Consider the following 27,856-nt stretch of genomic DNA (forward strand, 5'->3'; position numbering starts at 1 on the left):
CTTCCTGGGCCATCTACCTTTCCCCTTCCTTTGTGACATTTGCCACCAGTGAACTGTTTGCCTATCTCCTTCTGCAGGAGTCATGCCCTGCATTAATCCTGTATCTCAAGCTTGCCTCTCCTACACTACAGCGTTTACTGAATGGACCATTCTTCCCAAATACATTTCCTTTTTTTGCCTGAACTACATTGAACTTGTCCATATTGGTGAATATTTGTACCTGGTTACACATCTCTTACTAAAGCATATCAGGTTACTTACATCATTTGTCCTTCTATTTTTCCATCTTCTGACCATTTATTTCCCTTTTAAGGTTTTCAGCAATATTAAAAACAACAACAACAACAAAAACAAAAACAAAAAACCTCAAAAAAGACCCCTGTTCCAGACTTTTAGGATCTGTCACTGTCCTTGTGGAGCTCCTGTCCTCTCCAGGTCTTAATATCTCCCTCTTCTTTCATAAGATTCCCTGCTCTCTGCCCAAAGTTTGGCTATGAGTCTCAGCATCTGCCTCGATACCCTGCAGGGTAGAGCCTTTCAGAGGCCCTCTGTGGTAGGCTCCTATCCTGTTCCCTGTTTTCTCCCTCCTCCAATGTCCATCATCTTTGCCTTTCTGAATGGAGATTGAGCATCTTAGCCAGAGTCCTCCTTCCTGATTAGCCTCCTTAGGTGTGCATATTTTAGTATGTTTATCCTATATTATATGTCTAGTATCCATTTATGAGTGAGTATATACCCTGTGTTGTCTTTCTGTTTCTGGGATACCTTACTCAACGGCTACCCCAGCCAAGGACCACTCATGGAGATGGCCTGGATCCCTGCATAGAGGTAGCCTCAGGCAGTTCAGTATCCAAGTGGCCTCCATAGGAATGGGGACAGGGACTGTCTCTGACATGAACTGATTGGCCTGCTCTTTGATCACCTCCCCTCCCCCCCCAGGGGAGGGGAGCAGCCTTACCAGGCCACAGAGGAAGACAATGCAGCCACTTCTGATGAAGACATGATAGACTTGGATCAGAGGGAAGGGGAGGAGGACCTCCCTTTTCAGTGGACTGGGAGAGGGGGATGGGTGGGGAAGAGGGAGGGTGGGATTGGGAGGGGAAGAAGGAGGGAGGTACAGGGGGGAATACAAAGTGAATAAACTGTAATTAATAAAAATTTAAAAAAGTGAAAAAAATATTTGAGAATAAAAAAACTCAATTCTGTTATTTTGTTGTACTATTGTAACACCATGACTATATTTGTCTCAGTTTTTATTCAGTTGACAACTAGTATTTGATGGTTATCACCCCCAAACTATCATCCTCAAATAAGCTCTCATCCTCAAAGAAGGTAAGAAATAAAAGCTCCCATTAGGAGTCAACTCTTTTGCCTCTGGACGATCTAAATCTGTTACTTCTATTTCTCCTTCTTGTTATTCAAATTTAGTCTCAGAATGTCTTCTCTATCACCAGACCACTAGAGATGGGAAAAGTAAATTGGTTTGTCTGCTGGACTGCTGATACCAAAGAACTGAGGGGCTGGAGGTACAGAACTGGCTTCTCCATCACTCACCTAAAAGTTTCGTGACCATCCTAAGCACTCCCTGTAAAGATGGTCCATAAAAACAAGACTAGTTTTCACCAGGAAGTACAGTCACTTGGCAACTAGAAAGCATATATCTTCTTCCGTTGATACCACAGCTCCCTCTTGGCAGTCTACTTCATTATGGAATGTTCTATTATTTACAAAAACTTGTATTTACCCTCATCAAGATTAACTACAAAACTATGAATAAGCTTACAAAAAGAGGCAAGTCTGTACCACTGCATAGGTTTTATTTCTACTGGGCAATATTTGGACATCTGACGTCACCATAGATTCATTTACTTTCAGTTCTACCTACTGGCTTAACTTAATGACGTTTGCAATCTTCCTTCAGGAACAGATATTAAGAAACTAAAAATAATTTAAAAGGGAATGTATTCTGAAAATTGGAGATCCTCACAACAACAACAACAACAAAATCCCACCCCGTTTTGTTAATGCTGTTTCTGGGTATGTATCCACATCCACTTAATAAAAAATCTTTCCAAGAAATACCTCCCTAGTTAAAAGCAGCATTGTTTACAACAGCTAAGTAGTAGCAGCACCCCAAATGTCCACTGGTGGATGAGTAAACAATGTGGTAGATCTCTGTGAGGAGATGGAGCGCAGCTTGCAAAGTGGGCAATTCTGGCGCACACTTCAACACGGGTGAACCTGAGAACACTGTGCTGAAAGAAATAGGTCAGTTGCGAGAAGACACACAACTACATAGATTCACTTAGAGGGGGCATCCCAAGCAGCTAATTCCCAACAATAGAGTAGACTGGTATTTATCACGCACTGAGGGAAGGAGCTGTTGTTTGTTCCATTCTGCAAGCTGAGAAACTTCTGGTGATCTGTTACAGAATGTTAAAATACTGCACTGAACTGTGAATACTTAGTGGTATGTTTTGTGGTATTTTAAAATGCATGCATATACATACTATCTTTCTGTACACAGATCTTTGATGGAGGCAGTGTAGTGCTGAATGTACGGAATTTACCTAGTTATGTACTTTCCTTTAAAACCACACACACTCAAAAACCCCACAACCTTAGCATTTATTAGCACCTTAAATTATAGTTACTGGTCAGGGAGAGATGATGAACTGTATAGCTGAAAATGATTCAGGTACTGCCTCATTTTTGTCTTTGAGGTCATCTTCTACACCAAGCAGGCAGTAATTTCCAGGCTCCAGTTCTGTTCACCATTGAATGCATCTCTAGGACCTAAGAAAGAGTCTGTAATACAGTGCATAAATATTTGGTGGAGGAGTAGAATTGTTATTAAATACTTAGACGCAGTAAATCCTAGCTAATAATTACCCAGTTCCAGTATAAAGCAAGAGATATACGAGAAAGGAGGCAGAATCAACTTTCAAAAAAACTAATTTTAATCAAAACAAAAATTGTTGATCATTAACAAGTTTATAAAACAGTGATTTAGTTACATAAATAAATTGATATCAGTGTATCAAATCTTAATTACTTTCAACTTCATGAGCATGTTTACATGAGTGATGAAGTACAACCTTTTTTTTTCTTTTTACCTATTATAATAAATAAAATGGAGCGCATGAAATAGTTCTTCTAAACAAAAATACCTACAAACATACCTCTAGCATGTTCTCTAATGGAGGGAACAAGAGACACGGGACAACTTTTGCACCAAAACATAAAGTTGCTTTAAAAAGCACAAGGTTACAGAACCATCAGCTAAAGTAAAGACACTACACTGTAACCAAGGTTGGTATTTTAATAATATAATGGACAGTTTGGTAGTTAGATCTCCAGTTTGGTTATTTTAAAGCATTAAGACAAGGCAAGATAGAAGGCTGCTTTTGTTTGAGTAATTCTAGAGAAAATAAAATATATTAAAAAAAGAGAGAACTGAAAAGTAGAACAGTCATACCTACACAACTTTCTGTCCTGCACAAAGTCAAAATACCTATGCAGAATAGATATATAATATATATAATGTTATCTGTGCACAAACGTTAGCTTATTAGCTCACTGCAAAGGCGTAATGTATCATGTCAATTGTTTTGGAAAACATTTTGCGTTTTGTGTCAAAAGGCTATTTTAAGTTTCCTAGGCTAGGAGGCACGAACCCCAGTTCTGGCATACTGTATTTTCTTAATGCTAAGGCTTGCTGCTCTGGCTGTGTATTGTCCCTCTTTATTCGAGTGCCTGTTACAAGCATGTGTGGTGTAGTGGTTGTTGGTGTCTGTGTGTGCATATATATATCTATACAGAAGCTGTATAGATATATATACGTACAGAATCTTCCTGATAGGTCTGTCCAACTACTCAGTCGGAGGGTGGCTCTGCACAGATGCCCAGCATGGAGTTCACTGCCCGAGCCAACCCCGAAGCAAGGCGCACTTTTAGTCCTTCTGATAGATTTCTCTCCATTTTTTGTTTTTGTTTAAAACCAAGCTACTGCAGCTTCAAGTATTTTGCATTACATAGAATATTTTTTATAAATTAGTTAATGTTATATTTTCAATATTCAGACATATACTATAATATATATACAGTACAATAAATGCTCTCATTCTTTTTTTTTTAATTTTTTTGGATAAATCCCTGAGAATGTATGTTGACAGTCGCTAAGTTTCCACATGCACAAGCATCGTGTGCCATGCTTCTGGACGAACAGCACTGCAAAGCCACGTGGGTCAGCCTTTTTACTATTAGTATTTCGTTTTGTTGGTTGGTTAAGTATGCTGAAAAGGTGAAGATGAGTTACAAAGGAGTAAAGCTGAATCCATTCGAGGTACTTATCACAGGATGGAGGTGTTTTGTTTGGTTTTTAAAGCCATTTCAATTATTTTTTTTGAGGCTGTGAACGTATACAGAAAACAGGAGAGCTATGTGGACTTCTGCCACTTGACAACATATACTCAGTGTAAACCAAACCTTTTCAACCTCTCTCACACAAACCAATAAAAAAAAGTTAAAAACAAAAGAAAGAAAAAGGGAAAAACTTAAAAAAACACACAAACTTTCACAACGTGACAATTTATAGTCTGCAAACGCAATATAACTATACACATGGAATACCGTGTGGCTCTGTTCTTTAAGTTAAAAAGGGTACAAAGGCAGGCTCAAGTAAAAACAAACCATCCCTCCCCCCGCCCCACCCCAGCCATACAAGTTCTATCAACCAAACCTCTCCCGAACCAACATCATCAGTTTCTTTTTGCCTTTGTAGATTTGTTTCAGGTTGTCAATGAACTGTGTAAACTGAATGTGTCCATCATGTGCCATGAGGAAGGTCTCTCGGGCCTTGCTGAGGAACTCTATAAACTCACTATAGTGCCGTGGACTGATGTGTGTGAGTCGTGAGTGCGTTGTGTTGATATAGGCCCCAATCGTGGCATCCAAGAGTTGCCTCAACGGGGCCTTGTCCAGTGACATGAGCTTGCCAGAGTTCCTCCTTCCATGAAGTCCCACCATGCCAGGAGTGGTCAGAGTGCATCTGCGCAAAATGTCTGACAGTACCGTTGCACACTTGACACTCTTGACCACCAGAGGTATTATAGCTGCAAGCTCATTCTTACCAAGGGAGTGACTAAGCGCACAGGCCCACAGAACGTCATTAATGGCAGGGTGTGTGTCCTGATTGTAGCTCAGGTTGAGGTGGGTCATGGCCAGTGTGGCCAGCTTGTAGGCCCGCATGGGGTACCCACGGTGCTCCATGTACCGCGCTATTGTAAAGAGCTGCGTGTAGCTCATGCCGGTGGTAGCAGCATCGAGGACAATTTGGTACGCCGTCTCAAAAGCTATGTGATCCTTTTCACAGAGGGTCAGTGCAGAGAGGGCGCAGTTCTGCGGGTCCTTCATGGCGCACTGCAATGCCAGTGTCCGGGCACTGCTGGCCAGCTTTTCCTGCTGGTGGCAGTCCAGGTGGAGGCGGACTATGGTGCTGTTGGACATCACAGTAGTCGCAACAATACTTGTGGCCTCAGTGGGAGTAAAGAGTGTAAACCAGCTCTGCATGATGCTGTCCAGGGCATAAACACCTGCAAGGAACGTAAACAAATCCTCTTACTACCAACAGGAAGTCTGGATAAAGGCTTTGTTTGCACTTTCAGAACTGACACTTGCATTGTTACCCATCACACAACATGAGCTAGGCCAGAAACCCTGAGAAGGTTACACGCATTGTTATTCTGTGGAATGCCTGAAAGGAACATGAACTTATAATAAAGAAGCAATCCTCTTGGTGCCTGGTATTTGCACTGCACTGCCTGCCATTTCAGACACTGTTTTTTTTTTTACTAATGAGTACTCGTTCAGTGGGGCCACTTGTCAGTTATGCACCACAGAATTGGAAGTCCCCCCTCAAAAAAAAGGGAGGCAAACTCCACACAAAAAGGGACTTAATACATGTGATGTGACAAAACTTTAAGGCCTTCAATTAAGAAAACATCACCCACAATCAAGAGAAAAAGAGTGAGTACAAGCGGACCTGCAGATGCCACAGGTGCTGGAAATGACCTGCAAACGAAGGCTTTACAAAGATCTTACCTGCGCAAAGTAGGTGTCCACCCTGCTACGGCGGCAGGGTGTGGGCAGTTCTAAAAGCCCTGTTACCTTTACATTGTTTCAGCAACACAGCACTTTAATAATCTCAAAATAATTTTTATGCTGAGATCAAATTCACAATTGTCAAAATAACATGTTGCACGTGAGTGAAAGAATAGTAAGAATACTTTGCAGTATCCCCTGCCAGTGTCTAGGCACTCAGGGCAGTGTCTTCCCAGTAAGAGGTGTGCTTCCTTTTGTGATGTAAATAGGAGGAAAGTTTAGCCAGCTGCAGTTTCAACAGCCGCCTCTGTCATCTGTGACAGGGCAGTTTTTTAAGTCCTGCTTCAAGGGCCCTATAAATCACAGCTGATGAACACTCTGAGGACTCTCTCATGGCCAGCCACAATTTCTCACACACGCCAAAGCCCATGCAGATCACACCAGCTCATCATCCTCTCCCTGCCGCTTGGATGAAGAGAAGCCTCCGAGGACTGAGGTGGTGCAGGAACCGGGAGGAAGTGCTCACTCACTGGCCCCTCCATGCAAATGCGAGCCTAGAGCCGTCTGCGTGAGAGCTGAGAGCTATGTAACTTACGGATGGGGTCTGAGCAGAGAAGAGAACCCTGTGTGTGCTAGAAGGGCAGGGGTTCTCATACTGTGAGGTAAAATCCTACCACAAGCACCCTTAGTAAGGCTTTTCCTCCAAACATTACCTACCAACTTCAGTAGCACATGTCACCAGCCACCGCACCATCTCTCGCCGTCGCCAGTTGAGGGTTGACAGTGTCATTCTCATCACCTATGAGGGCAGGGTAGCAAAATGTTTTAAAGATAATTGCATGTCAATACGGAAAAAATCAAATTCATCCCACAGTATAAACTACTAGGTAGATTCTAGGGCCAGAGAGCTCCTGAGTGGGAGTGAAGACCTCCACATCTGTGTGAGCTGGCCTTGGCCTCCCCTGCTGGCCTTGTTCTGCTCTGGGAGCTAGAAAGCCCGCTCACTACTTCTGGTGGGTTCAGCAGTCACATGTGGCGTCCCAGGGAAGACACCGAATGTCTTTTCTTGTGTGATTCTCCTTCCCAGCATTAGTATCCTAGGACTTTGTTCTGAGGTCTCTTATGAACTAATAATAATAATAAAAGACATGTGGGTAAAGATGTACTCTGGTCATTCCTTCAATGTCTGACTACGATGGTCACCTCAGATCTACAGAAAGAAACCATCTTTGGTATCACAGCTGATTTCTCACCTTCCTACATTCTATTATAACTTTCTAAGATTAACTTATCCACCTCTTCATGTTCGTAAAAATATCCAGTACCTAGCACTTCAAAGCCTGAGAGAGCGCACATGGGCTTCTTGGGTTCTATAAAAAATGAGGCAAGGGGTGAGGTTTCACTAATCTACCATTTAACCAGAATCCCCAAAATGCAGCAGAATCACATTAATGTTTCTTTCTACATCACACCCTCAAGAATAAGGCAATTTGTAACAAAATAAACTAAATAACAAGAATTTATGTTTAAGAAAATAAATTCTAAACCATATTTAAAAGCAGTCTCTGCATCTTTGCTTACACAGCACCTCACGCTGTAGTGGCACGTGCATTTTCCACTGCACTAAACATTATTAATAGATCACTGAAAGCAAGGATCGATGACTTAGAAAACAAGTCAATAATCTAATGAGGGCCTTCTAATGCCCATGCTTTAGGTAGGGTATAACTCCTTTTTAATGAGCGAGAACACAAATGTTAGCACAGGTTTGATGAAGAAAGTCAAAAGAGGCTTTGGTTCCTGGTATGAACAGTGTCCTGTGCAGGATGTGTGAGGAACGGAACATCACCTGGGAGATGACTTCAAATGTCCCCACTGCTGTGTTCTGCAGCAGCCTGTGACCGGAACCAAGCTGATGGCCCTGCCCTCACCCAGTTTCCTTGTTGTAAAAAGAAGACAGAACTCTGATGCAAACGTCAATAAAAATTCACACTGCCTCTAAAAAAGTCAACCCTTACAACTGAATCCTTACTGCCTGTGCTAGCTTCATGCAAGTCTCTGTATTTCTCCACTTACTCTCCACAGGAGAAACAGGAAGCTATCAGTAAGAAAAACACGTCTTTAAAGTTGAGGAACACATATAAGGATTCCATCGGTGTGGCTGCTACAGTGCAGACTAATTCTGGCTGATCTGGAAGTAACCAGAGCTCTGAATGGTAGTGTTGTCTGAATGTGCAACACACGTGGGCTCTAGTACCACTGAGAATCAGAGTGAAGACAGCCCTATGAGGGCTGCTTAGACCGCGGCACCACAAGAAGAACCGGTAGTACCTGCAGGCCCAATTCCAGAGACACTTTCAACAGAGTGATGTCTGGCAAACTGTCCATAAGAGTTGCTATTTTAAATGCATCTTGGGCAAGCTTGAAGATGTGTGATGAGGAGTGGATGTTTTTCTGGATGGATTCTAATACTGTTTCCAGCCTCCGAACATCGCCTGCAATGAACAAGGGAAAAACAAATCAAACTGAGTCAAATGTAGGTGAAGCAACGGAAATAGGGAAAAGCCATGGAACTACACATAGAGGCACATACCAAGGACAAAAGGACACAAACAAAAAGCACATGTTCATTTAATCTATGCTCACAGCTGGCACAGATGTTATGACTAAGTGTCCCATAACCACCACAGAGTCTATGAATCTCAGCTTCATATAAAGACCGGCCTACACACAATCAGTGACTCAAAGCACATGTAAGTGGGAACCAATTCACACAGGACAGCAAACAGCTCTGCTATCTTCTGTTTATGTACTGGAGTGAATATTTCAAGGACAATAAAACTAGTCAACTCTTTTGCTCTATTTCTAAACCTCAATGATTTAATGCTATAGGTCAATAAAGATAATGCCAGGCTCAAATGAGTAGCACCCATTTGCCTCAGGACTAAAACATAAAGTTATTATCTTTAAAAAAATCCTTTGAAACTTATTTGATAATAGTTCTACTGTAGAAAATTTGATTTTAAAAACAATAATAAAAAAGGGTTTCTGAATGAAAAGAAAGGACAGTGTTAACTAATAAAATGATGTGGTTTTCAGAAATTAAATTACCTTTGGCTGCAGTTAGCATGGTGGACGCCAGCTCACACTGCTGGGATTCGATGTGGCTTAAAGTGAACCAACGAGGGTATCGGTTGGGAACAACTGATGCAATGTGGTGGGGGCGGGTGAGGTCTCCTGTCGGAGCAGTAGATTCCAATACTAGTAACCTGTAACGAGAAGGCAAAGAAGGGTCAGTCAGTCATTACTGTCCATTACCCTGGCCATAGCGTCCGGCCAGAAGAAGCAAGCATCTTGGGTAGACGCTATGGAGACGGATGCTGTCTGGGGCTTGAGTTTGGGGTGTGGGGAGGACTGTACAGCATTTTCTTTCATTCCTGAGCAGCACTGACAAAAAGTGCATGATATTCAGGGAAATCCAGACCCAAGAATTCTGAAACATGAGTTTTGATCTCCATGTACTATTTTTTAATTACTCATTAAAAAAAAAAAAAAGAGTAAAATGGATATTTAAGACTGATAATGCAATAGACAGTGGTAAATACAATGGTAAATACAAATCTTAACTTGTTAAAACACAAAGGGAAGGGAAACAAAATGGCCTCCTTTTTATACATTTGTAAGTTCTAACAGAAGTCATTCCTATGACCTCTGGAATTTGAAGTTAGCCTATGTTCTATCAACCAGAGGCTGAACAGAACCAAATATGAATTTAGTATGATTTCTGACTTCAGTCTATATTGACAATAAACAGTTCTTGAAAACAAATCATATTAGTGATTTCTTCTAATAGCATGTACCAAAGAAATCAGCAGAGTAGCTCTAACTGAAATAATGCCGTAAGAGTCATCAACACATGGGCTTTCTTCAGCCCACTAGTATTAAGGACCAAGAGTTAGGGACCCTGAGAGTAAGAGTCAGAGAATGATGCTGGCCCCAGGTCTGCTCATAGGATCGAAATGGCTCACTCACTGTTTTTATCTAGGATCAAAGAGGTGTTAGCATTAGAACATGTGGTGAGGTAGAGGATGAAGAAGTAAGAATTTCAGCAAGGATGTTATATTCAGCTTCTGAAAAGATTCAAGAATGCCTGTCTCCCTGCCAGACACTTGTTGGAGTTGCTCGAGAGGAACGTAGTCAACAGCCCTGGAAGATGAGAAGGTTAAGTACGGAAGCTGCCCACCCTCCAACCTTTTCTTCCAGGGCTAAGAAGCCAGCACACAGCTACATCTCCTCCCTCCTTCCATACTTCCTGGCTATCATGAAGTGCTCCAGTGCTTTACCTACGGCCCATGCATGGAAGGCCTGCTAGGTAGGGTGCTAGGAGTAGGTAAGAGAGAGCAGAAGGCAGTACCCTGCTAGTAGCCCCTTGCTAGTATTCCAGGCATTCCTCAGGAGAGCAGATCCTTCACATGGGCCAGGACCACACAGGAGCATGATGCAACTTCACCCTTTAGCTTTACAGTGGTAGCAGCAACAGTGCCTTGTGGCATCGTAACATTAAGTTCCTTTCCAGTGGAATTCTTAGGATTAGACAAAGTATACAGGTGAACATTATGTCCCCCAGAAGGCTTCTAGTTCAGCTTCTAAAAATGGGGATTTAAGGTCCACTTATGAAAGTGTACGCTAAAATATAGACCGAATGGTATGAAGCAATTTATGGTGGAAACTACTGCTCATGTTAGTTACTGATTTACTTTTTGGCAACTTAAAGATCCGCAGAATATTAAAAGGTTTATCTAATAAATCATTGATGTCTCCTTCCCGTGGTCAAAAGTGTATGTGAAATTACATACCACCCCTGAACATTACCACACAGGTGTGTACACACACACACACACACAGACTACCCTAACCCTGCACAAATACAATGGTACAAATGATTAGCACATGGAACTTACACAAATACAAGATAGATGTAAGAGTAACTTTGGGGACACTGGTAATTTTTAGGCAAGGATTCATGTGCCAACCTTATATCAATTACAGACAAGGATGAAAAATTTCTTCTTATAGGATCAAACATACTCAAGCTTTTAGATCTATCCAGGGCTTGTCTTTAGTCTATTATTATAACATGTAATCTGAACTTTCCATTAAGAACATAAGAGTGATTTATTTGTTTCAAAAAGCAAAAGGGAAAAGGCTAAAGCTTTAAGAGTGGCAGATGTCCCCATCAGGCTCTTCAGGTTGGACAGGTTGCACATAAGATTTAAAAACGGGCTATTAGGAGCATATCAGTAAGTATCACCCTTGGATAAATTTGTAATAAGAGCAATTATTTGGTGAATTAACTTTTCAAAGGGAAGTAAGAATAAACAACTGAGATGGCAGAGGTCATTTTTACCACCATGACCCAAACTACTAGGGAGATGGGGGCGGTGGACTAGAGTGACAGATCCTGAGATGCCTAACATGGACTCCTTTACCACAGACACAGCCCATCTGGCCTCCAGCGGTGCACTGATGTCCTAGTAATGCAGGCCTTCCTGTACTGGTGCTGCAATGTGGGGTCACAAGTATGAAGGTTTTCCTCAATTAGCATACTCACTGTAGGGTATTTATTATTTACCCATGTTCAAAAATTTTCTTTTTTAAAACAACTGATTATTCAGGAAGCATTCAACTGTCATCCTGTGATTAAACTGTTCTGAAGTTGTGATTTTATTTCCAAATTCTACCATTAAGAGGAAAGGCTATGATGGCCATAGTTGAACAGCAGTTAAGAAAGGATTCTCCTTTTACTTTATAGCGAAATCAAAATACAGCAGAGTGCCTCACAGCAATCCAGGAAGCAAATAAATAGTGTCTTTAGCTCGTCTGATGCCCGTAAGAAACATGGCTGAATATGAGGTCAGCTAATGGCCATTTCTCTCAGCAGGGACTGAGATTGCTTCTGCTGGGGTGGGCTGTGGGTACATACCGCATTGCTCTCAGTGCAATTCTGTATGCCAGTTCAGCATCATGAGGTAGGAGAGAGGTGAAGAGATACTTGGCAAATGTGTGCATTGGAACACTCTCCCGATGGATTATTTCACCTAAACCACTGTATGGTCCAGCTGTGGAAGAGAAGATACACAGTTTACGTTCTAAAAGAACAAACTAACACTTCTTAAGAACTGTATTTAAAATTCTTTACAGCTAAATGAGTAAAGAATTTGAACTAAGTAACAGTTGAAAGGAAAAAATAATTCTTAAGTCAAAAGGCTCCTGAGGGCACATTACCCAATATAGGTTTCACGTCATCAACAGTTCCCCAAGTGTTCCACTGCTAAAATAAGAACCACAGAACCAAGAGGCAGAGCCACACTCAACACAAGTACCTCCCATAGAGAGGGCCTCTGAAGCACACTCCTTGCAGAATGGAGAAAGGTCTTTCTCAGTACGTGTTAACTGAGTAGCCAGATGTGGAAATGCAAGAAGACTATGGGACCTGTGTCTTGACCAACACAGACATGCCAGGTCCAGCAAAGAGCTCAGTTTCACAAGCGGGAGGATGCTGAGCCCTCAGCACAGACTCTGTTTCTACACTACTGTTTCTAATAAGCAGAAATGGTAATTCCATAAAGTGATTAACGAGAAGTTACCCATTTGGTATTCACTGTAAGCCAAAGAAAAACATTACAATAATGAAAATGTACTCTTCTGAGCTCCAGCAGGCCAATTTTGAAAGCAAAATCACATTTAAACTGTCAAAACTCATTTCTTAGTAAATTCTGACAGGTGCGGTGGCAGCTCTGGTCCCGCGTGTGCTCCCCAAATGCTTTTCTCAGAGGAAGTACAAACGTGAGCTTTGAAAGGAAACCACAGTGGTTAGTTCTGACACTCAGCACTTAGGTGCTCTGAGGTTTAGTTACTGTAAAGTGCTTAATAAATTGGTTTCCATGTCACCTTTGGGTAACATTTGTTTCATGATTTCTAGAATTATGAACCATGACACGACTGCTCAGAGGACACAATACGTTTGTTTTCCATGAGAAAAACCTGTCTGGAAAAGAATTTAGAATGCAAGAAATGCAGTTCAGAAGAAACAGTGAGACAAGTTTACTGAACTCAGTTTTGGGTAGGAGCACGATACATTTTAGGTCATTCTAGAATAAGCTAAGTCATTTCATAATAAAAATTTCAGGCTAGTATTTTTAAGTTATTCACTAAATATTTTTAAAAATCATAGATACTTCACATTGTAATTTTTTTTTTCTTTTTTGAGACAGGGTTTCTTTGTGTGGCCTTGGCTGTCCTGGACTTACTTGGTAGACCAGGCTGGCCTCAAACTCAAACAGATCCGCCTGCCTTTGCCTCCCCGAGTGCTAGGATTGCAGGTGTGTGCCACTGTGTCCGGCTCTCATATTTTAATCTTAACAAACCAAAATCGATGACAAATTTCCAATTTTGCTAAATCTACTAATCTTTGTAAGACATCTGAAAATGTTTAAATAGTACTTGTGAATAGTAGATAGTGTTACATGTGTGCCCTTTGTTCACAAAGTCATATTATTGAAGTTACTGTGATGAACTAAATGTATATGAATCTCCAAACTCATGAAGTAAAGCCCCTACTCCAGTGAACATATTTTGAGACACAGACTCTATGAAAGAATTACACTTAAATGAGGTCAAGAGCAGGACACTGAAAAAAACAGGATTAGTGCCTTTTTACTCAGCTATGAACTCTTCAAGCCTCAATAATGACTAGCTTAGCAAAATATGCCCACCCACTGGTGTAACGGTGGTACAAATATCATGGGAGTAAACAGCCACTACTGATTATATTTAAGGCCTGCTCCACAAGCTGAAATGCAAACCTGAGTCTAAGAACCTGTGCCTACACAAGTCATAGCCCTCAGAGGAGAACCTACAACTGTTACTCTGCTGAATGATTTGCCTAATATTAATTGACTCTTAATGATTTATCATCACAATCATAGATTAGTGTATCGTTCAGCCCTCACCACAGAAGATTCTTTCTGAAGTAGATGGTGGTCAACAGAGACCAGATGGGTTAAAGTGGAGAGAATAAAGGACTGAAATGATCAAGCCTAAATAGGACACCTATATCACACTCCCTTCTTCTCAAGAATTAGGGGCCACTGTGGAAGAGGGGACAGAAAGACTGAGAGCCAAAGGCAATGATGACTACATGGTTTTCTGGACACAGCAGTGCAGTTTTGCCTAAGAACTCACAGCAGCTATGACAGCATGCATAGGAACTTGGTAAGTTCAAGCCAGATATAATTCCAGCATGGGGTAGGGGAAGAGAACAGCTCTGTGAAGTCCTACCCCTAGGTAAAAGGCTATTAGCAATTCGTAGCTGCCAGGAAAAGGAGAGTCTTTCAGGGTATGGCTCCTGGTAGGTTTACCATGCTCCAGTGGAAGGCTGTGCATTCAAGCGTATATATGAGCAGCACAGACTTGAGGACACGAAGCTTGGTGGGTAACGAAGTAGGGCAGAGATCTGGGAGGAGTTGAAGGAGGAGAAAGAGGACTCGACATTCTCCAAGAACTAATTTTTATAAGAAGGGGGAAAAGTATGCCAAATAGCTTCATCTGTCAAGTAAGGACAGAGCTCTTCACACCAGGAACACAGCCCTGTTGAGAAGCAGAACTGGCCAACACCTTAGTCTTGTATTCCAGTCTCTTATCAATTTCCAAAACCTTGTGGGAAATAAACACCCACTGCCTATCTCATCTGTCTCTCACATGTTGGTACAGCAGCCAGGTGACTGAAACTTCCAGGTCCACGAACTTCAGGTCAAATTATAGCAATCTACACTGCAGACTACCCTTAATCCTCAGTCTTTATCGATTCCCTTCCAAAGGTTCACCACATCATCTTTTTATTACTCAGAGTCAGAATGCGTGTTCCACAAGTAAAATACTAAGTCAGGCATTGCAAATTACTTTTGATTAATAATGACTATAATCCCTGAATTCAAGTGTACTAAATAACAAAACCCTGACATTGGCACAAAGTTCTTAAATTTCTAAGCCACCAGTACCATAGCCAGGAGAGCATCACACTTAGCAACAATACAGTAATTACTCTTCTCAGGTGCGTGGGTCTGCTAGGAAATTCCTGACTCCTATAAGGAGCATAAATGCATGAAGAACTCTATGAGCTCACGTAGTCAACTCACTAACAGAGTTATCTTTAATATGTATAGAAACAGCCACAGCCTCCTTGTGACTGCTCCAGTCCTGTTCAGGCTACTCCTGGGCTCCAGAGGGCCACTGCACCTCCTTAGACAGAGCTCTTATAATAAACAAAAGTTGGATGAACATCAACTAATTGAAAACTTGAGAGTAAAAAATAAATAAACATCAATAATGAACACAGAGAGACATAGTTAAAAGACAAAAGGTAAATGATAAAGATACCACACACTAACTATCAAGTTTGAAAAATTGCATGTCCTCCTCCAGAATTTCAATGTAATAGCAATCAAAAGTCAGGATAAATCCTGACCACACTGAAAAGATCCTTGTGGCCAATGATGTTGCTTATATACCAAAAGGGATTATATGGAAGAAAACTAAAAAATAAAAAGTAGTTAAGTAATCAGGATTAGTATTGAAAATAGCCAGGACAGGCCTTTAATCTTTACATAATAATAACTAACAGTCAACAATGAGAAACTACAGTAGACTACTTCAAAATTTAAAATGGGACTTACCCCCTCAAAGTGAATAATCATATTTAGGCTTACTTTAAGGACATGTCCCTTTTTAAAATGAATAAATGTATAATATACTTGAAAAAATATTATCTCTCAAATAGATCTTTAATTTTAGACAAACTAAAGAGGTTTTAAAATAGTATTTTCTCTAAATTGTGTTGCAGTCCATGATATAAAGTGTCAACATTCAACCAGGCAGGCAATCACAGAAAAATCCATGATCACAGCACACATCTCAAAGAAAAGCAATTTCTATTAATAAGACAATTAAATTTGCACACACTACATTATACTAATCACACTTACCTTTCTGAGAAAATATCTTAATAACAGTGCCTGCCAAAATATAAGTCTAGGGCCTTTAAACATAGACCTAGTTAAAAAAAAATCAAGAACAATTGCCTTTGCTTCTTATAGTCTATGAAGCCCTTTCCTTGGTGAACCTATGCATAATGAGTAACATGACATTATTACAAAACGGGGGAAAGCACTCCTGCAGCTTTCAGTTCTTCACTGGCCAATTGCGCATGACACTAAGGGGCCAGATGTTGTCTGTAAGAGCCAACAAATCTACAGGAATGCAGGTCCATTTCCCCTTTATTATTTAGTTGATCAAGCAAATAGAAACAAGGGTACCAATCATATCTCACTAAATATCAACACTGCATTTATCACAAGAGCCACACAGCCTAAATAAAAATAGCCCATTACAAAGCAAGTGACATTAAATGGGGCTGATTTCAAACAAGCTATCCTATACAACCTAAATCACATGATAAAACCTTAAACTTCTGTATTTAAGTCAGCTGATAGGTTTCTTAGTGAGCATGTCTCAGATGCTCTGTGATTACATACTACCATATCCAGTGCATCCACATGGTGCTCTTCACAGAGCAAAGATCAGGACATAAACAAGACCCTTTGTCACGTTACCTTCTAACAGGAAGACTGCTTGCTTGCGAAAAATTTTCACCAGTGTGTCATCCAATTCGATTTCCTGAAGCTTAGAAATGAGTTGCTCCTCGTTCCGGCAAACTTTCTCTTGTGTGTACAGCCCGTCGGGCATGATCCGCTGCTGCCCCAGCCCTATCAGGGCAACTTCCACAGCCAGCGTCACATAGGATTCCCCCTCTTCTAGGAACTTGTGTGCAGGCATATGGTGTGACTCCAGGGACTTGCACTGCCCCACACTTTCTATAAAATGCCGTAAAGGGTATACTGAAGCTACATCTGATACGGACAGGCACAGATTTTACGTTCTGATCAGTACAGTGAATGAAGTAACTTAACTCTGAGAAGGTCAGAACACCCAATGTCTACATTAAGATGCACAGCTTTCTAGTATATTTTAAACAGTGACCATGGATGATAAAATGTGCATGTTTTATGGGATTAATAATAGTTAGGCTTTCTTTGGCATTAAAAATGAGATCCCAGAGAAAAATACAGATATAAGAAAATATGGTACTAAGGATCGTAAAGAGTAAAAAAAGATTTTAATTAGACAAAAGTAAAATTACATGCTACCAAAGTTATAAGACTCATTATATTGTATAATCAATATATGATAAGAATAAAAAGTTAACTTTAAAAAATTACATGACTATAATGGTCCATTTTTAAGATTGGCATGAAAAAAGTTTTCATACTTTTACTATAATTCTAAAATTTTCAGCAAAATCAGTACAGAATACAGTATATGTAACTCAACCTCGGAGTCCTGCTGTTACCCAAGGTCAGTCAACACCAGAGAAGCATTCTCTCGTCTCTGTTCAGGAGGCTCAAATTGAAATTGTAACTTCAGCCATTCATTCAGGGAATGTGACTGTGGACTCACTCCTGTCACCTTCCCAACAGAACTTGGAAGGCAACCACTAAGGACAATGCTGAGAGAGACAAAACCATCAACCTGCTTTGTCTCATCACAGGACTAACAAAGGGTGGTCCTTACTCTTCCTCACCTCTGCCTTAGGAAACCTTCTGAGAGATGATTCTGAATTCCCAAAAGACCAAAGAGAAATCTCAAATCGTGACTTTTATCGAAATGTATGGTGTCAAACACTTGAAAAATATTTATCAGTTCCTTTAAATTAGACTTAACATATTTAAGTCACTTTTCACACAAAGAAAAAGTTGAAAAGCAACTAAATATTCTAGTTCTGAATGCTTTGCTGCATTTTTAGTCATAATCAAGGTAGAACAAGTCATAAATGTTATTAAATTCTCACCGAAGGAGCAGGTGACAGAGGAGAGTATTGTTCAGGTCACTAACAAATACTGTCAGATGTTTATTCTGAAGAGTTTTCTGGGAAGCCCACCTGAGACACAAGGGCCTACCTACTAGCTCTCACTAACCCACAGATACTGCATGGCTTCATAAAACATCCTAGGGGATGGAGAGATGGCTCAGCTGTTAAGAGCACTGACCGCTCTTCCAAAGGTCCTGAGTTCATTTCCCAGCACCTACAAGGCGGCTCACAACTGTATGTAACCCCACTTCCAGGGAATCTGACACCATCATACAGATACACATGCAGGCAAAACACCAGTGCACAGAAAGTAAAAATAAGTAGACCACTTAAAATATATGTACTGTAAAGAAAAACCAGTGTGAATGGCTTTACCTGGAAAGTCTGAGAACCCAGGGAAGGTTTCATCCTCAGTGTGGCAAGCTTCCATGAGGCTACTGAAGAGTGTGCCCACTGGGTCTAGAGGGTGTCCAACCCAGCCTTCCAGGTTGGTTATTGAGGTTATGCTTTTATGGGGTAGCTCTGTTCAAAAAAAGGATTTGAGAAATGAGGAGAAGGGAGATGAAGAAAGAGCAGAAAGGGTAATACAGATGTGATTTAATGGCAGCATTCTGAAAAATTAGTAATTAGTTCAGATGGAAAGCCTCTTTAGTTCAAAAAACAAAATCAACTATAAGGCACTTATAATCTCCACCCTGTGGGCTGTTCTGAGTTGTAAACTCCAAACAGTTAGTAGAAATGGTTTCCACGTTTAACTCATGTGCCCAACATCATGTGCTAATAGTCATGGGACTGTCGAATTGTAGAGACAGGGAATCCTGTGCTTTCCCCTAAGAAGCTAACCGTCCTCCAACTTTGCTAAGAAAGTCTGGACTCATCAGTTGGGCCAACAAGACTGTATCTTTACATTGCCAGTGTGCTGGCATTCACTGGGTCATCTCAATGAAAAATGAGAGAAGTGGCATCCTGGGTTTGACTTGAAACCCCACATCATTTAATCACCCCCATCACATCACAGCAACCTGCTGTGAAATAAGAGGCATTAAGAGTTGAACTCTGCCAAGAACAAACTATAGCACAAGTTAGATGGAGATTTTTGACAAAAATGAATTTTTTTTTTACTTTTTTCACAGAATGTTAGCTCTTTCATGTTAAGAGTGCCGAGGAAAAACCTTGCAAATGTTTTAAGGTATAATCTAATATAAAATGCTATTTAAAGCTGCTTGCCAAAATAATGAAACAGTAGTATCTCCTTTTTAAAACAAAATATAATAAAATCTACTTATCTGAAAAATGCATTAACAAACTGACTTATAGCCAGCCACTATGAATTTATTATTTCTTTGGAAGTCTTTTGATTTTACATTATTAATTCTAAGCACATAAGAAAAGTACATGAATGCTTATTTTTTTATTTGTTTGTATGTATGTATGTATGTATGTATGTATGTATTTAATGTGCATTAGTGTAAATATTTCAGATCCCTTGGAATTGGCATTACAGATAGTTGTGAGCTGCCATGTGGGTGCTGGGAATTGAACCCAGGTCCTTTGGAAGAGCAGGTAGTGCTCTTAACCACTGAGCCATCTCTCTAGCACTCCTCCCCCCCCCCCCGCCTTTTTAATGACTGTTTATTTAAGTTGGGTTCTAGAGTCCTCCGAAAGTCCTTGGTTTCTGCCACTGACTTTCATATGCATAGCAAGCATAAGAAGAGAAGTACAGGCATCACTCTTTGCCATAGCCAACTCTGTTTTGTTTGCTTACAAAAATTGTATATGGTTAAAGAAACTGTGTGTGTAGACAAACAAATCAAAAGCCAGGAGACAGATTTTAAAGAAACACACTTTTAAAGACAGGGAGAGGTTATTTTCTTCTAGAATCACAAAGCTGACAAGTCACTCTAGAGGTTACTGAAATACTGGCACTATAATTCACTAACCTCGGTCCAACACCTTGACAGCAGCTACTAAAACCTCAGTCTTCAATAGTAGGACAAACAATAAATCAGGGGCAGATACCGGTGCAGATAACACAGTTCCAGCAACACTCAGAACCACCTGAAACAAGTGTCATCACGTGCAGGATGACAGGGAAACGTGTCTGAGATGGTCCAGGCCTGAGCTCCACCACAAATGACTCCAAGGCGACTGCCGCAGTTCAACCTAACACGAATTCTAACTGACTTCAACATTTTACACTCTCTTAAATAAAACATTTCTACAAAACTGAGTTCAAAAACTAACATTTCTCAGAAAAATTTACATGGTTTCTAAAAAAAAAAAAAATTCAGATATGACCATCATGAGTCAGTTCTTTCTACACCAAGCACTGTACATCCTTTTAGCTCAAAGGCTATCCTTTACACAATTCAGAAGCAAATTCCCTGGGCTAGGGACAATCTGTGTGTTTAGAGAAAGTAGATTTTAGAAAAGCTTTCTAGAGGGCAGAGCAATGCATTCTGGGAGAATGAGCAAAGTTGTTGCACATTGAGGCAATTTATATTCCAGTCCCACCTGCATGTTCCTTTCTGTGGTTCAAACTGTAACTCTGGAATTATTTCCACTGTGACTGACAATGCCAATCCATACTCCTAATAGTTCCAACAGAGAGAAAATTAAAAGTTACAGCCAGCACATGCTCCAGCTTCCAGCTTATTCCAACAACTTTTCAGTATTTATTTGTACTCAAAGTGGGTATCTAAGTATCAAAAAGTAAAAACACAACTAAGAGCAAAAGTCAACAGTAACTAAAACTGTTCGTAATTTTTTAAAAGTTCGAGAAAAATCAAGTTTTCCCAAGAAACGTTGCCTACAGAAAGAACAAAGAGTACACAACCAGAAAAAAAGCAGATGCATCTTACTATCTGATGCATAGATAGCAAGCTAAGAACCTAGGAACAGCCTTTGTCATTACTATTTATGGTACTTATTCAAAATTAGAAGATTACTAAACCGAGATAAAGACAAGTTAAAATGTGTCCTGTCATCTGATAGCTCATCAAATGTGTTTAGCAGATCTTGAAAAACCAAGCAACCAAGCAGCCAAGCAGCCAAGCAGCCAACCAACCAACCAACCAACCAAAATGGGAATTCTCATCACTTTCAGTAAATAACATATCCTTAAACACAAATCATTAAGGAGATAAAGCTATAAAGTGCCAGGCCTTGTTTTAGACTTTCTAGTTCAGAGACAGACTTTCTGTTGAGACCTGCTCTGCAGAAGAGAAACCTTAATGACTGAGAACACAGTCATCAACTAAGGGGTGCCCAACTGGGAACTACTGCTGGGATTTGGGTTTGGGCAGTCATTCTAGAGTTCTTAGCATTAGAACTAAAACACTCAAGCACAAAAGAAAGTATCTGGCTTCCATTTTAGATGATCCAGATATACCATCAGCTATTCAAAAAATAAGTCCCCTTAAAGAATTATGTAGGAAATTTTTTCTTTCAACTTTCAGCCAAAACAACTTAGATTTTATTTCTGCAAATATGTTCTCAAATTATTTTCCTTTGCCTTTACCTTCCTTATGTGGGTGTTTGATTTTACATATGTCTGCATAACACATGAGTACATTATCAAACATTTAAGAGTGGTGAGTAATGCCATTTCTATAGCTGTGCTTTCAAAAATCCAACTCTTCTAGCAGAACATAAACCAATTTTACCCTCACCAACAATCCCATTCCAAGACACAACCTCTTCCACAATCACCTTTTTTTTGAGTCCGGAACATTTCCAGCTGTTTCTGCTGTTGTCGTCGTAATGTGTTCACAATAGCTATTGCTAGTCTCAGTGCTTCTCTGGGGTACCCATGAGAACGCAATGCATCCACTCTTGCACAGGCTGTAGGAACATGTTCTACAATAGAAACCCAGAGGGGTAAAGTTGGCACCATCAAATACTGCCATAAAAGCAGGCTACTAGAGTAAGATGTTTCTCCCCAAATGCCATAAGAAGATAGAGAAAACCATTTCTGAACTTGGATCTGAATGAGAATTTTAGTTCCCTTGCCAAGCATTCATCCATGTCCTATTGAATGCTACAGTTCTCTACCTCCCACGCCAATAATGCTATAGAACTAAACAAAGAAGTAAGTCATGGAAATATCTTTCCGGTTTGGCCACTTACCATGCCAGAGGGGCCACCCTCGGGAGTCAAAGAGGGAGTTTTCAGTGTTGTCATGGTAACAGTAGTTGGTGTACAGGTCACTGCTGATAATGTGCTGCAAGTGGCTATCCTGCCAGTGGAGATCACATGCCTCAATGGCTCTTGTGAACACTGTCCGGTGTGGCCTGTTCGATGAATCTGTTTTTTCCATAATTCAGAAAGCCGTTGTCAGCTATTATTCATATGTGAATAAATCAATCATACCTTTCTGTGGCCAGATGTTCATGAACACACCCACACACACTGTCCTGCACCCCCTAAGCAGAAGGGTGAATGAATATTCTCACATTCTAAGTGCTAGAAGGCAGTGAGCCTAAAGAGTTCCCAGCCACTTGTTGTATTAAATACAAACATTCTGCAGCCTTAAAGCTATGGTTAAAGGCATCCTGCAAAAAAGAATTGTCAAGTCTAGTCTCCATGCCAAATATACTCAAAAGAGGCACTCGGCTTAAAAAAAAAAAAAAAAAGATCGTTGGAAAACTCACTGCTCCCCACTTCTGAGGTGCTGTGTTGGGCTGCCCCTGATGGGATCAACAGCTCTCACAAGCACTATGCAAGAGATGCGACACCAGCCATGGAACCTTTCAGGAAGATGCAGTCAGCCTTAAAAATATGCATAAGGGTTGTGCTTTTGGTTGTATTTTTTAACTATATTGTGCGGTTTTGCACAATTAAAACTATTATGCTTCTTGGGATATAATGATTAAATGCCACTTTATATCCCAAAGGGCATAAATGCATATGTTTAACATTTCACAAAGCCACACAACATAGCTACAAAACAAACCAGCGCACTTACCTTGCCCCTACAGGCTGTCTCCTGACTCCTGGGCAGGTTCCATGACTGGTGTGATGTCCCCAGCATACTGCATGCTGGGGCATCACAAGAGAGCAGAAGCATACAGTCCGAAGGGGGTTCAGGGTTCAGGACCTGACGAAGAAAAGAAATGTTTGCGGAATAAAGGATGTTCTCACCTGAGCTCCTCGGCTTATTCAATTCCTAAGACTACAGGCACTCCCAACCCTTGGGCCCCAGCTCCACACGTACCTTCAATCGTGGTGCCAGTCCCCACTGAATCACAGAGCAGTGAACAATTTCATCCATACCCCTAACTGTGCTCAATTCTAGCCCCCTTCACTGTTCTCTGAGATCCAACTAAAACGTGGAGCTTCCTTTACGGCAAGGCTTTATCTTCCTGTCTCTGAACTTCTGTCTGAGCAGACAGAAAGCAAACCACAAAGAGCAAACACGACTGAGCTGAGAAGAGCACCCTGGAGAACACATCTCCCTGGGCTCTCTGTCCTGCTGGAGGAACACAGCAGCAACACAAACACTGTAACTTGTCACAATCCCATGGCCAGGTGTTGCCAAGATTCAAATATACCCCTTACTATAAAACACAGCTAATGCTGCCATTTGTAATGGCTGTTGGCAAGTCTACAAAGACATTACTTCAGGGTGGTCACATATCATCTTAGTTCTCCCTATCTAGAGGGAAGACATACTGAGGTGCACAGATGACAGATGGAAAGGAGCAGGTGAAGGTCTGCTGAGACTCCTGAGTAGGATCCTTGCTGGTATCATATGGATGGGCATTTAAACAACAACTTGCTATTATGCATCTGTAAAACAGTGAGTTAAGGGTTCCAAGTACTGACTCGGCTCTCTCTGTGACACTAATACAAGCATGTAATGTAGTTTCACTAGAAAAAGAAACTGAACGTTTCCTGTGTTTCATGGCAGCAGAGAGAAGTAGAGAACACACACAGCTTTTAACATTGGCTTGCTCTAAGATACCAACAGAACCAATAGTCACAAAAAGGCTAAACTCTCATGAAATTGTATTTAAAGGACCATGAGGACCTATCACATGAGACACAAAATAAATAAATAAGCAAATAAAATACAATGACTAAATAAACAATAAAATAAAGTGTCTATAGCAATAAATTTGGGAAAGTAAAAGGTGAAGAATTCTTACTAAAAAAAAAAAAACAAACAAAAACGCCAACAAAAAAGAAAGTGACTTTCACTCTATAATTTTTAAAAGTCCTCCCAAAAGAGTAGGATTCAGATGCTGTTCATTAAGCCTAACCATTCACGCCAGAGACAGTGGGCTTCAGAAGCCCTCCTTGTGCACTCTAACGCACGCTGTGAAATGCATCAGTCCCAGAAGCACAGTGAGCTCAGTGTGATGTCTTGGCTTCTGGGCTTGTTTCCTTAGCCCCCAGGCTCTGCTCTACACTGTGGATGAGTCCTAGGTATGGTAACTACAACCTCTGTGGGTATGATAACCACCGCCCTCTGGAGGAGTTGGCTCTTCTCACAAGCCCTCAGGAAAGGCTGTGAGTGACTGACTAAAAGCACACACCCTTTAGGCACAGTAGCCACAGCTCTACCTTTGGAGGATGGATCTGCCTTTCCTGCCTTTCCTGCCTTTCCACTGCTGAGGTCAAGCTGTAAGGGACACAACTGTGGTGCCCTGTGAGTCTGAATCATTTCTTCTTCTTTAAACGTGTATTGGTGTTTTCCTTCCTCATGTGTCTGTGTACCATACACAGGCTGCTATTCACAGAGGCCAGAAGAGAACATTAGATCCCACAGAACTGGAGTTACAGATGGCTGTGAGCTACCACGTGGATGCTGGGAACTGAGCCCAGGTTCTCGGAAAGAGCAGCAGGTGTTCGTAACCATTAAGCCGCCTCTCCAGCCTCCATCCAGGTTCCAAAGCCTACAGAATTTTCATATTAAACCAAAGTAACATCATGCATAGAAATCAAAATGCAAAATGTAGGCTATCAAAGTAGCAGCAACCAAAACTCTGAAAAACCTCCAATTATAAAAACAGAAGATTAAAGATATTGCCTATGTAGACATCAAAGAACCTTTCCCTAGCAATGAAAAGAATAAATGTTGACCAATTACACTTGACAACTTTGAAAAAATTGGAGATCTGAGGGATACATTTAATTATTAAATAACATCATCATGAGCATGATATAGACAGAATGGACTTCAAATACTGAATTCCCAAGGCAAGTAGCTCCAGTTAAAACAGAGTCTGACAATCATCTTCCTAGGACCTAAAAATTCTTTTTTATTGGACAAGTCCCTGTGGGCTTCCTTTGTAAAGAGTGAATACCCTGTTAATATCACACTTGAAATCGCTACACTGCATGGCATTTTTTAAAGGAATATCAACTATTCTGTGGCCAGCAAAGAATGTCTGATTCTGGATCTTTCCAATGTTAATTCCAACCCAACTTTTCTGATTTAAATCGCGTTCAAATCCCCCACACAGCATAAAGTCATGCAAAGAATACTGGTCCGTGTTAGTGAAAGGTAGTAGATTTGTCCAAGAACTTAACAAAGTTAAGAATGTGATTGTGAAAAAGACCAGAAAACTTAGTGTCTCACAGAAGAAATGAAGCCAAGGAGTAGTTTGTTCTTTAAAGGATGAAAGAGAAACCAAAAAACAGCAGGATAAAATAATGGATCATTCTGGAAATGTGGAAGCATTTTTTGGTTGTCTCAGAGACTGAAGGGCACTATTCACCTACTATGGGTGAGACCAAATACATTACACAGTCTTTCACAATAAAGAATTTCCATAACACATTGCCAACGAGTCCCTCAGTTTCATACCTCCTTGCTATACTCTAAATCTAAGAAATGAAGTACACAATAGTGCAAATATGAACTTAACATAAAGCCAGAAATGCGTACCTTCCTCGAGTCTCTCAACACTGTTTTACACAGTAGCATAGTACTGTCACTACTCTACATTTTTAATTAAAAAGTAAAATTGAAACTAAACCATTAGTAGATTATTTTAACCCACACTACATATAAAAATATCATTATCTGTCTGCACCGTGTATTATTTTAAAACACACACAATGTTCCCAATTAAAACACATGCACACATTCAGAGGAAAGATGTATTATCCTTCATTAAGCCCCTGTATCCATGATCTTTTAGCATTGCAAACATGTGCACAGAGAAGCAGGTGAGAATGGACAGGATGCCACATGGGCTCACCTTGGTTGGCATTTGCACCCTGAGGCAGAGCATTGGTTAGGTTGGGTAATTCACTGCCATGATTTCCATCTTCCCATGGACAGACATCAACACTGTTCCATTTCTTCAGTTGTTTTAGCCAACCAGCCTTCTGTTCCAGCTTACAGTGGGGGTTTAAAACTATACACATCCACAGAGCACCTGATTTAAAGAGGACAAAGAAGTAAATTTAAAAATATAAAAAGTTCATAGCTAGCAGCTAAAGAAAAATTTTGAATCACTTCAAGATGGACATGAGTTTGTCCATTCTTCTAATATGACAACATACAGCATGAGTTTGAGCTGAAGAACAAGGAGCTGTTATAAATAAAGGTATGTATTTCATAAGTTCTAACTGTAATCACCTTCTTATTTGTATTATGCTTTACATATAACAGTCAGTAACATAAACAATCACAGGATTCAATTTGGTACTGCAATATACTATTTTATATCATTTTTCCCCCAAATTAAGCTTACTTTCAAAGATTATCTTTTCATAATAAAATGATAAAAGTATACTATGGATACAGGTTTCTAGCCTCTTTACAAGAATTTCAAACACTGTTTATTAATAATTAGCCATAATTATGTGCACATGTGTGCACATTCTCATATACACATAAATACATATGTAAATGAAATAAAAGTTTAGCCTTAGAAGTCAGTAAAATTCATCCTTTTTTTTTTAATAAATAAATACAGCTGTGACTTGGGAGGCTAAAGCAAGAGATTCACAAGTCTTAAAGGAGCTTGTGGTTCTAGACCAGTGAAATACTGTCTCAGAGATAATCAAACAAAATGAAAATAACTTCCATTAAGCACACTTTCCTAAGCAATCTAACAGGTACCAATCTTCAAATGATCATTAAATGTTAAAAGACATACTAATAAAATTTTCACTAGTTTTTCGGAAGAAAAGTAAAAATGAATTTAAGAAAAAAGGAATAACTCATAATTTGAATATGATAATGGTGACTTTGATTCTTCTGCATAGTTTAAAAGTGTAGTTAACACAAATACTTCATAAATTTTAAAATATTAATTTCTAAATAAGAGAATACCAATCCCTCAAACATTCACAGTATGTTTTCTCTAAGAAGGTACATATGGATTGTCTGTGTTTCAATTAATCTCTGTCAGCTGGGTAAGAACGGTAGAAATGAATGAGATAGACACTGCTTTCTTTACCCAAAAGAGTTGCTTAACAGTTTTTCTTATTTAGTGCATCTGATACTGTAAATATAAAATAGCTTACAAACTTAAAACTGTAAAAATAAAATACGCAAAATTTTTAAAAGCAGCTTCAACTTGTCTAAGCCACAGATATCTACAATCTACATTTTTAAATTTTCAAATGCCAGTCAAAAACAAATTATTGTAAGCCAAGATGCAGTGAGCTCACCAATGGCCTCTCTTCCTCGCAACTATTACAACCTAAGACCTCTGGACAAATGAAAGGCAGCAACCCAAGGACTCTGAGAAATAAACAGTGAGCTGGAGAGGGGAAGTAAGACAGTAAGTGACCCATACTTCTGTT

The 27,856-nt window shown here is 40.2% G+C and overlaps 1 protein-coding gene across 1 annotated transcript in view; it reads right to left on the reverse strand.

Moving 5' to 3' along the window:
* Positions 1–2,937: 2,937 nt before the first annotated feature.
* The window catches only part of Zswim6 (zinc finger SWIM-type containing 6), a 163,355-nt gene continuing 138,436 nt past the window's right edge, over positions 2,938–27,856 (reverse strand). Inside the window, exons 5-14 of the mRNA XM_021632755.2 lie at positions 26,299–26,478; positions 22,217–22,393; positions 21,800–21,946; positions 18,464–18,610; positions 16,773–17,033; positions 12,086–12,221; positions 9,214–9,371; positions 8,434–8,597; positions 6,820–6,901; positions 2,938–5,594 (exon numbers count right to left, since the gene is read on the reverse strand). Coding sequence (XP_021488430.2) covers positions 4,732–5,594; positions 6,820–6,901; positions 8,434–8,597; positions 9,214–9,371; positions 12,086–12,221; positions 16,773–17,033; positions 18,464–18,610; positions 21,800–21,946; positions 22,217–22,393; positions 26,299–26,478 — 2,315 coding nt within the window. The 3' untranslated portion in view covers positions 2,938–4,731. The remainder of the gene's footprint in view (positions 5,595–6,819; positions 6,902–8,433; positions 8,598–9,213; positions 9,372–12,085; positions 12,222–16,772; positions 17,034–18,463; positions 18,611–21,799; positions 21,947–22,216; positions 22,394–26,298; positions 26,479–27,856) is intronic.

The sequence above is a fragment of the Meriones unguiculatus genome, chromosome 6, assembly GCF_030254825.1.
Source record: "Meriones unguiculatus strain TT.TT164.6M chromosome 6, Bangor_MerUng_6.1, whole genome shotgun sequence".
Classification (NCBI taxonomy): Eukaryota; Metazoa; Chordata; class Mammalia; order Rodentia; family Muridae; genus Meriones; species Meriones unguiculatus.